The sequence below is a fragment of the Macrotis lagotis genome, chromosome 1 (genome assembly GCF_037893015.1).
Source record: "Macrotis lagotis isolate mMagLag1 chromosome 1, bilby.v1.9.chrom.fasta, whole genome shotgun sequence".
NCBI lineage: Eukaryota > Metazoa > Chordata > Mammalia > Peramelemorphia > Peramelidae > Macrotis > Macrotis lagotis.
Genome location: NC_133658.1, coordinates 300,622,093 through 300,639,468, shown reverse-complemented (window position 1 = coordinate 300,639,468; position 17,376 = coordinate 300,622,093). Strand labels below are relative to the sequence as shown.

Here is a 17,376-nt window from a genome sequence, read left to right as displayed (position 1 = left end):
AATATGGATGCACCAAGTGGTATAACATCCAAATTCTTAAAGGAGAAGCTGAATGAGTTACAGGAAGGCATAGACAACAAAACTCTACTGGTGGGAAAACTGAACCTCCTGCTCTCAGATTTAGATAAATATAAACATAAAATAAATAAGAAAGAAGTTAAGGAGATAAATCGAATGTTAGAAAACCTAGACATGATAGACCTTTGAAGAAAACTAAATGGGGCTAAAATTGACCATGCTAGAGCATTAAAAACTAGACAGAAATAGCGAATACTTCCTTCTCAGATAATAAGGCAATAAAAATCATGTGCAATAATGGGCCAATAAGAGATACACCTAAAACTAATTGGAAACTAAATAACTTCATTTTAAAGAAAAAGAGTATCAAGCAACAAATTATAGAAAGAATTAATGATTTAATCTTAGATAAAGACAATAATGAGACAACATATCAAAACTTATGGGATACAGCCAAGGCAGTTGTCAGGGGATATATTATATCTTTAAATGCTTACAGGAATAAATTAGAGAAAGAGGAAATCAATGAATTAAACATGCAACTAAAAAAAAAGAGAAAGAACAAATTGAAAAACCCCAGTTAAATACCAAATTAGAAATTCTAAAAATTAAAGAAGAAATTAATAAAAATTGAAAGCAAGAAAATTATTGAACCAAGAGTTGGTTTTATGAACCCCCCCCAAAAATTGATAAATCTCTGGTTAATTTGTTTCAAAAAAAAGGAAAAGAACCGAATTGCTAGTATCATAAATGGAAGTAATTTCTGATACTTGTAATTTGGAATTATTTTGCCCAAATGTATGGCAATAAATTTGATAATCTAAGTGAAATGGATGAATATTTACAAAAATGTAAATTGCCCAGATTAAATGAAGAGGAAATTAAATACCTAAATAATCCTATCATAAAAAAAGAAATTCAACAAGCCATTATTGAACTTTCTAAGAAAAGATCTCTAGGGATAGATGGATTCACATGTGAATTCTATCAAACATTTAAGGAACAGTTGGTTCCAATTCTATATAAATACTTTGGAAAAATAGGTGATGATGAAACTCTGCTTAACTCTTTCTATGACACCAATATGGTGCTGATACCTAAACCAGGAAGATTCAAAACAGAAAAAAGAAAATTCTAGACCTATCTTCCTAATGAATATAGATGCAAAAATCTTAAATAAAATCTTAGCAAAGTGATTACAGCAAGTTATCACTAGTATAATACACCAAGCAGGATTTATTCCAGGAATGCAAGGTTGGTTCAATTTAGGAAAACTGTTAGAATATTTTAATATATCAATAACAAATCTAAAAGAAATCATATGATTGCCTCAATAGATGCTGCAATAGTCTTTGACAAAATACATTACCCATTTCTACTAAAAACACTGGAGAACCTAGAAATAAATGGATTGTTCCTTAGAATGACTAGCAATATCTAACTGAAACCATCAACAAGCATTGTATGCAATGGGGATAAGCCAAAGGAATTCCCAATAAGATCAAGGGTGAAATAAGTATGCCCATTATCACCATTGCTATTCAATGTTATGTTATAAATGTTAGCTTCAGCAATAAGAGAAGAAAAAGAAATTGAAGGAATTAGAATTGGGAAGGAAAAGACAAAACTCTCACTCTTTGCAGATGACATCATGGTATACCTAGAAAATCCAAAAAAAAAATCATCTAAAAATCTACTAGAAATAATTAGCAACTTTAGCAAAGTCACAGGATATAAAATAAGACCTTATAAATCCTCAATATTTCCATATATTTCTAGGAAGATATAGCAGCAAGAGCTAGAAAGAGAAATCCCATCTCAAGTAACTTCAGACAGTATAAAATACTTGGAACTACCTGCCAAGGTAGACTCAGAAAGTCTATGAAAACAATTATAAAACACTTCTCACACAAATAAAATCTGGGCCAATATCAATTGCTCATGGATGGGCTGAGCTAATATAATAAAAATGACAATTCTACCAAGATTGAACTACTTATTTAGTGTTTTACCAATCAAACTTCCAAAAATTACTTTAATGAGCTAGAAAAAAATGTAACTAATTTCATGCGGAGAAACAAAAAGTCAAGAACATCTAGGGATTTAATGCAAAAAAAGTGCAAAAGAAGGTGACTTAGCCTTACCAGATCTAAAAGTATAATATAAAGCATCAGTCATCAAAACTGTCTAGTATTGGGTAAGAAATAGAGTGGTGTATCAATGGAATAGACTAGGTGCAAAAGAGATAGCAGGAAATGATTATAGTAATCTGCTGTTTGATAAACTCAAAGAGTCCAGCTTCTGGGATAAAACTATTGGGAAAATCAGAAGTAAATGTGACAGAAACTTGGATTAGACCAACATCTCTCACATCCTATACTAAGATCAAAATGTGTACAGGATTTAGACATAAAAGACAATATTATAAGCAAAATAGGAGATCAAGGAATAGTTTACCTGTCAGATATATGGAAAGAGAAGCAGTTTATGACCAAGGAAGAGATGGAGAACATCATTAAAAGCAAATTAGATAATTTTCATTACATTAAATTAAAAAGCTTTTGCACAGACGAAACTGCTATAAGCAAGATCAAAAGAAATGTAAATTGGGAAACAATTTTTACAACTAGTATTTTTGAGAAAGGACTCATTTCTAAAATATATAAGGAACTTAGTCAAATTTATAAGAAAACAAGTCATTCCCCAGTTGACAAATGGTCAAAGGATATGCCGAGCCAATTTACAAATGAGGAAATCAAAGCGATCCATAGTCATATGAAAAACTGCTCTAAATCATTACTGATTAGAGAAATGCAAATTAAAGCATCTCTGAGGACCACCTCACACCTCTCAGTTTGGCTGGTATGACCGGAAAGGACAATGATCAATGTTGGAATGAATGTGGGAAATCTTGGACACTAATACATCCTTGGTGGAGCTGTGAACTCATCCAAACTTTCTGGAGAGCAATTTGGAATTATGCCCAAAGGGCAATAAAAATGTGCATACCCTTTGATCCAGCAATATCACTATTGGATCTATACCCTGCAGAGATTATAAAAAGATTCTTAGCAGCTTTGTTTGTAGTGGCAAAGAATTGGAAATTAAATGAATGACCATCAATTGGGGAATGGATGAACAAATTTTGGTACATGTATGTTATGGAACACTATTGTTCTATTAGAAACCAGGAGGGTTGGGAATTCAAAGAAACCTGAGAAGCCTTGTATAAACTGATCTGAGAGGGATGAGCAGAACCAGAAGAACATTGTACACCATAACAGCAACATGGGGTTGATGATCAACCTTAATGGACTTGCTCAGTTCATCAGTGTAATAATCAGGGACAATTTTAGGATATCTGCAATGGCAAATACCATCTGCATCCAAAGAAAGAATTATGGAGTTTAAACAAAGATCAAAGACTATCATCTTTAATTTTTAAAAAAGTTATCTTATGTATTACATAAGTTTGCTATCTCTTATATTTTATTTTTTTAAGGATATGATTTTTCTCTCAACACATTCAATTTTGATCAATGTATACCATAGAAACAATGTAAAGACTATCATACTGCCTTCTCTGGAGGTGGGGGTAGAGAAATGAGATTGGAATAAAAATTGTAAAATCAAAAACAATTTTTAAAGAATTAATGTGTGAATCCTCTGATCCTCAGGATGTTTCATTTTCAATTCTACTTTTTTCCCTGTTTATCCACCTCTTTCTTTTTATCATGTTCCTCCTCAAATGTGTATTTCACTTCTGACTACTGCCACTCTCAATCTGCCCTTTCTTCTATCAGTTTGCCTATTGTCTTATACTCTTTCTCTCCTACTTCCCTGCAGGGTAAAATAGATTTTTATACCCAACTACGTGTTCATGTATTCCCTCCTTGAGTCAATTCTAAAAAGAGTGTTGCTCTTATTAAAATATTGCTATCCTCACACATTTTTATTTTAATATTAAAGCTCTTTCTTTCATGCCTCCTTTATGTGAGATAATTTTTCCTGTTCTTTTTATTTTCTTTTTTCTCCCAGTGTATCCCTCTTTTCCATCCCTTAAATTCATTTTTTTGGGGAAATTATTCCTTCCTATTCAAGTCATATCTGACATAATGATGATATAATTCTTAGGAATTATAGTATCAGGCTGGTTAAAACAGGTTGAGGGTAACTTAGATAGGCAAGAAGGATGCCTATTCCAACCATGTGAAAACTTCTCCAGGTAGACTGATGGAAAAGAACAGTTTTTTCCAATAGTCCTGAAGATAACTGAAGCAAACACTATGAAGCACGAGGTGCTTGCCAAGAGATTAAAAATGCAAAGTTTAGCCATAGCATATCAGACTGTTGCCAGTTATCTTGACTTTGATCTTGCCACTATACTTCAGTGAAGGAGTGAGAAGGATGATTTACAGAATTCCATTTCATTCAAATTCAATTCACCTGCAAATCAAGAGTTTACTCATTCAGGATGCAGTTTGTCTTTTTTTCAAAAGCAAAGGAAATAGCAAAAGCAACAGTCATCTTCTCTTATAAAAAGTGAGACAAACCTTTCCTTCTAACTTCCTAAATAGTTTTAGGCTGGAAAATCATTTCACCTCAACCTTTTTTGACTCTGCTCTGTCAGAATTCTACTTAAAGTATTATTTTATAGTTGCTTAAAAGCAAATTTGGGAGAGTTCGGGCCACTTCTTACTATTCCTTCAATATTTGGAGGAAGGTTTTAGAATAGAAATTGACTTCTATTCAGGAAGAACTGGAAAGAAGGAAAGGAGATTGGTTCTACAATTTTCTCAGTTGTTCTCAAGGGAGAACAATGAAAGTTCTCCCTAAAATTAACGAGAAGAGGGACTTTGACTATAGAGGACACGAACCCTGTGGTGCTTCACTTGGCATAAGTAAATTATAAATTAAGGTCAGAAATCAGCCACTGTTTTATTATAATCACTATATTTAGATATTTATTTATAGTTCTTAGGTTATAAAAATAAATACACAGTTATCTTATTATCTAATTCATGATAATTAACTCCTAATGTAAATTGGACCTAGTGGAAGTTTCATTCTCCCTAGTTACCTAGGGAATTTAGGGGAAAATCAATTCATCCAGAATTCCATTAGCATTTAGTACTTTAGTTAAGAAAAGCTAACAAATATGACTTAGAAAGAACTCTTTGTCAAAGTAGGTGATGCGGTAGAAGTATTTACTTGGGAACTGACTGGAAGCTATATCTGTTCTAGAGAGATCAGAGTATTTAAATAGACCAGCTCCAATCCAATTTGGTTTTTTTCTCTCCTTCACACCTATACACCTACACCTACACACACACACACACATACACACACACGTGCACATGCACACACATGTACACCCCCCATCTAGTTCTATTGATTTAGCTTCCAAAGTCTTTCAATTGTATGAAAAATGGATTTTAAAATTCAAATTTCAGCGGTAGAAGAAAAATGGGAAAAGTAATGGAAATTATCCAAGAAAATTAACAAAGAGAATTTACAGGTTGGTAAAAGAGAAACAAAAATACTGAAAAAAAAGGAGTTTCCAAGTGAAAACTAATGATTTAATGATGATTCAAATGATGATTCAAATAAAACAAGTCAAAGACTGAAAAAGTAGAAAAATGTAAGATGATATAGGAAACAGTCGACATGAAAAATAGATTGAAGGAAATAATTTAAGAAAGACTGGACTGCCGTGGAAGCCATGAAAAACAACCACAAAAAATGACTAGAAATAAGTTTTCAAGAAATGATATCTTATAATCTTAATCAAATATCTTATAATCAAAGAACAAAGTTGAAATATAAAGAATCCTCAAGTCACCTCCTGAAACAAATCCAGAAATGATTATAATACCATGTCTGAAAATAAAATCTGGAAATCACCAATCAAGCAAAATACACTGAAAGCAGTCAGAAAGAAATAAGTCAAATACCATGAAACCAGAGTCAGGATCATGTAAAATTTACAATCACAATAAAGAAATGATAGACTTGGAATAGGATATTCTAGAAGGCAAAGGAACTCAAATTACAATCAAGAATAACATATCCAGCAAAATAGTATGATATTATTAGGGAAAATGAATATTTAATGAACTAAAGAAAATAAATATTTAATGAACTAAAGAACTAAGAGAACTAAAGGAAAAAAACTGATGAAAAATCAGTGTTGAATAGAAATTGTGATATTAAAACGCAAGAAAAGCATAAAAAGACAAGCATGAGTGAAAAATTATAATGATCTTAAACAGCATTAAGTTATTCATATTTCTTTATGGGAAGATGATACATGTAGCCCCTCAGAACTTTATCATCACTTTAAACTACTTAAACAAAAGAATCTGATTCATAACAGTATAACATAACAACTGGGTGATCTCAAAAAATGAATGGAAGGGTTATAAATAGGAATGCATCAGGGGAAGGGGAAATGGAGAGAAAATGGGGGAAATTATCTTACATGTAGGAGATGCACAAGGAAGAGTTCATGCAATGGACAAAATAGTAGGAGGAAGTAGGCAACACTTAAAATTTGTACTAGTATACAAAGAGAGTAGCAAAGACATAAACCATTGATTTATTTGCCCCACTTATATCCTTCATCTTATATTTAGTCATGAAATTTAATTGATCTCTACATCTCTCACATTATTCTCCTCTTTACCACTTACCTATTCTATTATAATAATTTGTTTTCTCTCTTGCCTCTCTATAAAACTTCAATATATCCTTCATAAGGTTGGTTACCAGACCAATCTTTATTATCAGTTTGATTATATCACTACACAAAATTCTACTTAGTTTATCTTCAAAGTAAATTTTAAATTTCTTAGCCTGGCATTTAAGATTCTTCACTGATGCCATCCTAATTTTCCAACCTGATTTCATTTGATTCTCTTCTATCTCTTCTTTGCTTTAGCCAAGTAAGATGTTTCTCTTTGACCTGAATTTACCCTCTTGTTTTGGTCTTTCTTTGTGCAGAGCTCACTGAAGGAAATTTCAATAGTGAAAGGGGAGTTGGACTTATCAAAAGACAGGAGTTAAATTCTGTCTTGGTTACTTAACTTACTTAACTTCTCTGGACCTCAGGTTTTTAGCTCTAAATTGAGGAGGTAATCATAGTAGTCTCCATTAATCTTTTATTTTTTTCCAAATCTAAATCTAGGATCCTTTACTTTTCCCCTATCTAGCCCCTTTTACCTTTTCACATTCTAAAGTCAAACTCATACACTGCCTCTGCTGACATGCTCCAATTAATAGTTAATTTTGCCTCTTCTATTCTACCTCATGACTTTTTAAAAAAATATTTGTACCTCTGATTCATCAGTCACAAGATTTTGCATTACTTTTATATATTCCTTATAGAACTCAAGTTCTATGATGGTTGGACCCAAGTCTTTCAAACTCCAACTCTGACTCCCACCTAGATATGTAATGAAGAGGAAAATAATACAGTGCATGAAAAGTCTAAGTTCGAGTCCTGGCTCCACACATCACTTCTGTAATGTTTGCCAATTCATCCAACTTCTCAGAATTTCTCATCTTAAAAATTAGGGGATTGGGCTAAGTGAACTCTGAGATTCTTCTGGGGCGAAATCTGAAATTCCAATACTTTGCAAACAAGACAATTGTATGCACCAGAAATAATTTTAATAGATACTATGATTTTTTTCATAATATTGCTTTTAAATAGTTCAACCACCATTTCGACATTGACTTCATCAATTCCTGCCATAGACTTCTGGAGATCTCCTTACATCCAGTCAGCCCTCCCTAGAATATCTTTTGTTCAATAGTTAAGTTGATCTTCTAGTAGTAGAGTTCTGACCATGACACCTACCCCATTCCAAACCCTTGAAAAAAATTTCAATAGCTCTCTCATACTTCCACAATCAAATATAAAACCCTCTGTATGACTTTTAAAGCCCTTCATAACCTAATCCCTTTCTACTTTTCTATTTTTCTTACAACTTGCTACATTCCATATTCTCTATGATCTAGTGACATTAGCCTCCTTGGTTTTCCTCATATGCAGGACACTCCAATTTCAAACTCAGACATTTTCCACTATTTCTCATGACAGGAAATACATTGCTCCTTATCACCTTCTTGGCTTCATTGGTTTTCTAAATTAAACTAAAATCCTACCTTCAGCAAGATGCCTTTCCATGTCATCTATAAATATGCCTTTACCCTGATTATCTCCAATTTGTCCTCAAAATATCTCATTTATATGTAGATTTTAAGTTTTTGCTTCCCCTCTTAGACCATGAATTCCTTGAGAGGAGGAGCTACTTTTTTTTTCATTTTTTGCAAGGCAATGGGGTTAAGTGATTTGTCCAAGATCACACAGTTAGGTAATTAGTAAGTGCCTGAGACCCAATTTGAACTCAAGTCCTTTTGATTCCAGGGCTGGTGCTCTATCCATTATGCCACCTAGCTGCCCAAGGAGCTACTTTTTGACTTTTTTTTAATCTGTAGATTTTAGCATAGTGACTGGCAAATAGTAGGTGGTTAATAAATACTTCTTGCCTTAACTTGTTGATTTGCTTAGATTTCATCTCTCAAGTTAAAATAAGTTAAAAGAATAGCACCAAATTCTGATTTTAAAAAAGCATTTAATCATTATCATCAACTCACTCTCACTTTCTGCAGTCACCGTATTACAGAGGCAGGAGCCTCCTGTTCACAGACCACATTGATTAGATTTTACCAAGGCAACAATAAGTGGGACTTGAAGTTCAATAACTTAGTAGCTGTTTAGGTGTGAATTAATTAAATGCTTGGTTATTTATAGACAATGATGTTATAAATATTCAAATGACCCTTGGTAGAAAAAGGTTTCCTACCCAGCTATATTAGCTAAATAAAATTGTATCACATTTTTAAAAACTGATATATTTGCATTTGCTTTAAAAGATTCACAGTTTTATAAGCAGCTAAGAGAAAAGGCTGAGTATGCTGCAAATAATAACAGAGATGTTACAAAACAGACAGAAAGACTGTGTGGTGAGGTGGAGTCTAGAGGTCTGAATTTGAATCACAGCTCTGACACAACCCAGGGAGCCTTGAGCAAGTTTGACTTTTTGAAGCTCATTTTCTCTATTTGTAAAAAGAAGACTAACAACAATTATATTTTCACAATTTACCTCACAGGGTTGTAAGGAAGATGGATTGTAAACCTTAAATTCTGTAGGAACATGACATTGTCATGTCAGTGAGGGCAGAAAAGAAGTTGAAGAAAAGTCCTCTAGGCAGGGGTCTTCTGTAGTTGTATTTTCATACAATTACTTGGGATTAGTAGATCTTGATTTTGGTCTTTAATTTAATGTTTACTAATTCCATTATCTTATACAAATCAGTTTGTTTCTTTGGATTCCATCTCATTAATGTGTCAAATGAGGATAAAAATTCTTACCTTATTTATCTTATAAAAATTCTGGAAGGATCAAGTAAGATAATATATCTTGAAGGCTTTGGAAAATATTTTTTTGGAAAATATTATTACACAAATGTAAGGTACCACTGTTGTGAATGGGTGAATGAAAATCAATGAAGGAATGAATGAGAAACATTTGTTCAGCATTGACTATGTGCAAAAATTGTGCTAAGCTCTGAGAATACAAACAGAAAAACTCCTTGTACTTAAGGGAAGCATTTTCTAATGTGGAAGATAAGACATATAGGAAATCTCAGCTACAATTTAGTTGGATCTTGAGGCTTAGGCTACAGGAGCAAAGTAGCTAGTAATGCATTTACTTTAATGTTACTTCCATTGAGAAAACAATATCCCTTTCTGAGGGTGAACCATTTAATAGTGACATGAACTTTGATGTTGAGTACCTTCAGTGCTTTCAGTATCTGTGACAGTAAGGAACTAAGGACTGCAACAATTTCAGGGGCACTTGCCTGATCTCATCATTGTAAATATTGAGATATGGTTGCTAGGACTAGACTAGAAGTACATGGGGGAAGAGGACTGATGCTATTTCAGCTATTCTTGTGATTAGCAAACTGTTCCCAGAAATAGTTGGTGAGAGGTGGAAAGGATAGAAGCATCATTCACCATGGAATTTGACCCCCTCAATGTATGTTGCAGTAGCCACATTGGAAGGAAGCAAGAACAACAAAGTATTGCTGTTTACAGAGGTCTTGCATTCAGGGTCCTTGGCTATGTTAACTTTGATCTGAGGGGAAGTGGTGATTAAGTTTGTGGCAGTGATTTTCTCAACTGGCACATGCCACCAGCTAACTAAGCTGGTTTTTGTGCCAGGGAGATGGTTTTTTTCCATGTTATTAGGTATGGCTAAGATGTTTTCCATAGGATTTGCCTACCTGGATGATACCTGCAGGGACTGGATTCAAGGTCAGTGATCAGAGGGTTCTTACTACTCCCAGACAATTGGGTTTAATTAATATGCCTTTCACAAACTCATTTAAATTAAGGAGATAGGAAGAGGAAAGAGGACATGTTATTATATATAACATCGGCTATGTGCTGGGTACTTGTGTAACATTTTGCAATTGTGATCACATTTGATCCTCACAACAACTCTGGGAAGAAGGTGCTATTATTACTCTCATTTAAAATCTATAAAAGAGAAGCAAACAGGTTAAATTACTTGCCCCAATTCGCACAGATAATAAGTAACTGAGGCAGGATTTATATTCATGCTTTCTTGATTAAAGGAAAATATAGATGGTCCATTGCAAAATCCAAGTAATTTTGATACTTGGAAAATGATTTGTCCTTGATCTCCACACTTTGCATAACTGAAGAAATCAGGTACTTTGGTGTAAAGAGCACTAACTTATCAATTTAGAAAACTGAATTCCATCCCAGAAACTAAACCACGAATTCTGAATATTCCTCCATATCTATGTATCTCAATATCTATCTATTCATATAAGATAGTCTTTATTTCTATAAAACATTTTGCAATGAACTCTGTTAAAGTATTTTGGATACTCTTTTGTAAATTGGTACACATTTAATTAATTTTATATATTTGAAGTTATTTAAAATAACTTTTCAGTTCTAATATTATCACTTGAATTTTGTTATTATTTAGAAGTGGTATTTACTTTAAGGACTAATTTTATAGTCAGAAATTTTGTTGAAACTAAAATTGTCGACCGTCTGTGCTTTGGCTGTTAGGAGTGGAGGCACAGCCAGTACAATCGAGAAGACAAACTTAGGCCCTGCCCCCCCCCCCCCAAGAAAGAAGATGGGATCCAAACCTGAACTCACAGAGGACCAGAAACAAGAAATTAGAGAGGTATTTGATCTTTTTCATACAGATGGAATGGGGACAATAGATGTTAAGGAGCTCAAGGTGGCCATGAAAGCTCTGGGCTTTGATCCTAAGAAAGAAGAGATTAAAAAAAAATGATATCTGATATTGGCAAGGAGGGGATGAGGAAAATCAGTTTCAATGACTTCTTGACTTCTTGACTCAAAAAATGGTTGAAATGGATACAAAAGAAGAAATTCTGAAGGCTTTCAGATTCTTTGATGATGATGAAATTGGAAAAGTCTCCTTCAAGAACTTAAAATGTGTGGCCAGAGAGCTAGGGGAAAACCTCACAGATGAGGAACTGTATGAAATGACTGATGAAGCTGATCAAAATGGTTATGGAGAAATCAAGGAACAGGAGTTCCTACGGATCATAAAAAAAGACCAGTCTCTATTGAAGTCAATGTCTTCCCCTTTTGCAGGTACATACAAATAAATTTACTTGTTATGAAGGTTCCTTATTTGAATTTTTTGAGGCATCACTTTGGTACATAGAGGTTGATTTTCTCCCTTCACTAATTGATCTAGATCACTAGATTGGCAAATTCCTGATTCAGTCGTACATTTTTTGATGAATTCTAAAAGCATAGTTTTTGTCAATGGAATCTTCAATTCAGAGTCCATTAGGCTTAAGGATAGGGGCCTAAAACTCCCAGCCACTTTTTTGCCTGACATCTCTTCTTTCATTCATTGATATTACACCAAACCCCAGAGGAAAATTCAAGTGTTATGGACAACAAAGTGAGAACAAAAAATATCTTCTTTAATGTGCTGGTTCCCTCAATCACCTTGCTTCCATTATCTCTTTCCCCTTCCATGCTCAGGTGTATGATACAGCAGGACCATATGATTGGCTTATAGACCACCATTCCAGGCCACTTTATCCCTCCCTCTTCCATTCACCCCTTTGATTTTCATTGACCTAGCTCTTTTAAGAAGAAACTAGCTTACCAACTTCTTTGTTTTGTCTGGAAATACCATTGACATACCTATTGTCTTGTGGAGGGCTTGGAATGTTCCATGGTGTCATCCTCTCCAGTCAGTGCTGGGGGAGCTGCCTCTAGCTCATGCACTTTGTGGGTCATGCTGGCAATTGTTCTTTCCTTTTCCCAGGCCAGGTCACCAAATAAAAAAAGCTAAATGTAACAGTCTAAGAAAATCATAAATAGCATAGATTGGCTTAATACACAAATAAGCATTTCCTTAGTTCATAAGCTTTAAGGACTTAGTTGCTCTGAAAATTGGGGTGAGTGGGGGGGGGTCATGTTTCAAGTATTTAGCAAAACCATTTTCCCTTTGCCCTGCTTGGAAGGAAGGGAACTGGCTGTTGTCTTCATTAGCAATCTAATGTAACCATGGTCATTTTCTACTGATTTTGTCACAAGTTCCTCTTTACTGGTTAGCTCAAAGAATCTTTAGTTCTTATTATTAGTCCATGACTAATGTATGGACACTGATCACCAAGTGTCCCACATGGGTAGTTTGACATACTGCTTTACAACTTCCAGTGGTCTGTTCTGTATTGATGCTATTTATTTTCTCAGTTGTGAATAAAGTTTTTCTTGTTTTTTAAAAAAGAAAGAAGCTAAAATTGTCTCAGTCTTTTTTTTTCTGATTCCCTAAGGGTTTTTTCATAAATGTCACATCATTAGCAAATAGAAGTAACTTTTTCCTCCTCTTTATCTTTCTTTCTTGTCAATGACAAGCATTTCCAGAACTATATCACAGAACAATTGGGAGAATAGTCATCCTTCATTTATTTCTGTAATTATTGGAAAAAGTTTACACTAGTTTTGGCAATAAGAGAAGAAAAAGAAATTGAAGGAATCAGAATTGGCAATGAGGAAGCAAAACTTTTACTCTTTGCAGATGATATGATGGTAAACATAGAAAACTCAAATCATCTAAAAAGCTCCTTGAAACAATTAACAAATTCATCAAAGTAGCATTATATAAAACAAACCAAAATAAATCATCAGCATTTCAATATATGAACAACAAAGCCCAAGAGCAAGAGATAGCAAGAGAAAATACATTTAAAGTAACTGCAAACAACATAAAATACTTGGGAATCTACCTCCCAAGACAAATCCAGAAACTGTATGAATGCAATTATAAAGTATTTCTCACCAAAATAAAGATAGATCTAAAAAAATTTGAAAAAATGTTAATTGTCCCTGGTTAGGGTGAGCTAAAATTCCACATGTGCCAAAATATTCATAGCAGTTCTTTTTGTAGTGGCAAAGAATTGGAATTTAAGGGGATGCCCATCAATTGGGGAATAGTTAAACAAGTTATGATACATGAATATTATGGAATAACATTAATAATAATAAATTGTTTTATAAGAAACCCTAAATGGGGGCGGCTAGGTGGCACAGCAGGGGGCGGCTAGGTGGCGTAGTGGATAAAGCACCGGCCCAGGAGTCAGGAGTACCTGCGTCCAAATCCGGTCTCAGACACTTAATTACCTAGCTGTGTGGCCTTAGGCAAGCCACTTAACCCCGTTTGCCTTACCAAAAAAAAAAAAAAAAAAAAAGAAACCCTAAATGGTCGGACTCAGAGAAACATGGAAGGAATTACGGAATCTGATGCAGAGCAAAGGGAGCAGAACCAAGAGAGCAATATACATATTAACAACAACATTGTGAGATGATTAACCTTGAAGGACACAGCTGCTCCAAGCACTTCAGAGGACTAGAACAACCCTATTAGATCGGCTATGGGCAATACTATCCCCACCCAGAGGAAGAAAAACAAAATAAAATCTTTCAGAATCTGAAAAATACTATATTCACTTAAAAAAATATCTCATGTATTTCTTTCCCTTAATCCTTATTCCTTATACTGAAAATGACCAAACTGTAAACATGTTTAACACAGATGTGAAGTTACTATATTAATTTCACTATTTGTGACTGAAGGTGGGGGGGTAGGATGGAAGGGTGGAAGCAAATTTTGTAACATGAGGATGAATGTTAAAAAAAGCATTTGTAACAAATATTTGAAAAGTAAAACAATAAATAAAGAGAGAGAGAAAGAGAAAGAAAAAGAAAGGAAGGAAGGAAGGAAGGAAGGAAGGAAGGAAGGAAGGAAGGAAGGAAGGAAGGAAGGAAGGAAGGAAGGAAGAAAAAAGAAAGAAAGAAAGAAAGAAAGAAAGAAAGAAAGAAAGAAAGAAAGAAAGAAAGAAAGAAAGAAAGAAAGAAAGAAAGAAAGAAAGAAAGGAAGGAAAGGAAGGAAGGAAAGAAAAGAAAGAGAAATGATGATACTATAAATTCAAATAACTTGCCCAAATTTTAGATATAAGTTGAATAAGAACTGGGGCACATAATCCCAATTATATTTCCAGGTTGGGTCATCTTAAATTAGTTGTCAATGTATGTGTTCATTCTTTCAGATATAGTTAATGCAAGGTCTTGATACCTGTATCCATTTTCATAATACCAGTCAGCTTTTCATTTTGCATAGTCATAGTGACTGGCACTACTACTATGTTTGCCTAAGTAATTCAATCTATTTAAATAGTCAAGCTGGTTGATTTTGCCCCTTCTATTCCAAAAATTTCACATCCCCTGCCTTCAGCCCTAGATGACCTTTGTAATCAACACTGGATTTTGGTGCTGTAAGATTTTTTTTTTTATTTTTCATTTGACTGTGTTTATTGTACAATTGCTTGCTGAAAAGGAAAAAGGAACTGTGTGATTTACCCTTTACTTGGAACATTAATGATGTTGAAAGTACAGTATTCAATTTCATTTGTGATTGTCATGTGTTAAAAAAAAGGAAAAAGCTTATACTATATCCTCAAAGCATATAATACTTGCTTTTGATTTAGATGCTTTTAAAAGACAGTTTAAAGTTTGCAATATGCTCTACATTGTACAGAATATTTTTTTCAAACTATAGGGTATATTCCAACCCAAAACTTTTAAAGAATGTTGTAGAAGAAAGCTATAAAATTATAAATGTACTAAATATACAAATCATATACAAAAAAATTGCAAAAATATGGGAGCTAAGTTGTTTTTTAAAAGATAAATTTATTCATCCAAACAAGTAAGATAAAAACTAGAATAGATAATTAATACCTATTTTTAAAATGGATTTTATTTAATGTAACCCAAATCAAACCCACACAGAGAAGTCAACTGAATCTTTGAAGCACTATGAAAAGAAGGAAATCCTAAAAGCTCCTCATGATCTCTCACATCCAAGCTGCAGATCCCTTCACACCTATTACAAAGATGTATGACTGATTGCATCCTTGGTTCTGAACTGCCCTATTAATCTCAATCTTGAGACATTCTCTCATGATCCAAGTTTTAGATAAAACATGCAAAAAAAAGTCTTCCATTGAAATCCCATTGAGACTTCTTGTGAAGGATAATCAACAAATCCATCAAGGTCATAATTCAGTATGTTCTATCTTCACTTTAGGTGATTCCTTTGTCAAGAGTTCAATCAAAAATCCCACCTCCTTCTTCTGTTTCTTGGCTGCCTTGGGGGTGATATTAAGTTGGAGGTACTCTTCATTCTGATCAAATCTAGGCCATTTTAGTAGTCCTTCACCATTGGGGTTTCTGGAAATGTAAAATTTTCTTTTAATTGATGATCATTTAATTACAGTGGTGGTAATAATTAAAAAAAGAAGAGGGGACTGAAAATCACATGAAATATGCAGGAAGAATTCTCTAACATTTGGACAATATTAAATTTTTCTCTTATTAAAAGCTTTTAAGACCTCATATAATAAAATAAAGCAAAAATCATTGAAAATATTATTTTTAGCAGTAAAATATTTTAAAAGTAAATGGAGTAGATAAGGAAGAATTAGAAATAAAATAACTCCGTAACAGTGTTTGATAAACCCAAGAACATAAATTAGTTGGGGAAATCCTGGTTTTCACAGTCTAAGGGGTTAGAGATGGGTAGATTCAATACATCTCCCACCCTTACCTCAGGTATTTTAAGTTCAAGCTGTAATGTCAGATGATAAAGTTTCAATATGCTAAAAAAAGTGATAATACTTGGAAATCCCTTTAACGAAGAGGAGACACCTGTCTCTGATTGAATTGGTAGTGGCAATCATCAGCTAGGTAATAAATGAAGTATCTTTAGGGCCTTTAAAAGGCTTTGCAGTCTTTCAAGAAAAAAACTCGAACTTTTAAAGAAAATCACTGAGGGGAATTTCTCTTTCCTTCCCTTCAACGGACATAGAATCCCACAGAAGATCTTTTTGTTTAGAAGAAATACATGTAATTACAATACACATTGTAGATTAATGTCAAGAATTGAGTAAATATACAATCTTCAGATACACATGAATATAGAAAGACAATCAGTCAAATGATGGACCCTCTGGCAGACAAAAAAAAAAGTGGCCCATGGATTCAGAACAATGGGTCTCAGTCTAGTAATGTACCTGGGAGAGATATGGAGTTTAGAATGGACATTTTGTGATTACTACAAATAAGAGAAAGTATATTGAGGACTGGCAGTATTAGCAGCATAAATAGCTGTGACCTATGTGTTACCTATGTGTTAATACTATCACTGCACTCTAAATATTTGTCTGCCTTTTATATAGACATCATATATATATATATATATATATATGTATATATGTATATATGAGTTTGCTTGAGGTTTACAGGAGTGATGTTTTGTAGCCATTATGATAAGTAATTGCCTTTGCTAAAAGCTAGTAATTCAATGAAACTAAAATGAGAAGAGTATCAGGAAAATTGGGGGGTAATCTTTGCATTTGCTTTATCTGATAAAGATTTCATTTCTAAAATATATGTTAACTGAATCAAATTTATAAGAGCCATTTCCCAATTGATAAATGGCCAAAGGATATAAAGAGGCATTTATCAGATGAAGAAATTTAGGTCATATGAAAAAAAATGCTCCAAATCACCAAAAATTTGAGAAATGAAAATTAAAGTAACTCTAAAGTATTACTTCACATCCATCAGACAAAAACAGAAAAATGAGAAATTTGGGGGTTATGGGAAAGTAGTAATACTAATGCACTGGA

The 17,376-nt window shown here is 33.6% G+C and overlaps 1 protein-coding gene and 1 long non-coding RNA gene across 2 annotated transcripts in view; one reads left to right on the top strand and one right to left on the bottom strand.

Moving 5' to 3' along the window:
* LOC141505450 (uncharacterized) overlaps nt 1-17,376 on the top strand; it is a 74,842-nt gene that overhangs the window by 31,859 nt on the left and 25,607 nt on the right. The gene's annotated exons all lie outside the window — the stretch shown is intronic.
* Nucleotides 14,616-17,376, bottom strand: part of LOC141505448 (liver carboxylesterase 1-like) — a 68,453-nt gene continuing 65,692 nt past the window's right edge. Inside the window, exon 14 of the mRNA XM_074211286.1 lies at nt 14,616-15,916. Coding sequence (XP_074067387.1) covers nt 15,742-15,916 — 175 coding nt within the window. The 3' untranslated portion in view covers nt 14,616-15,741. The remainder of the gene's footprint in view (nt 15,917-17,376) is intronic.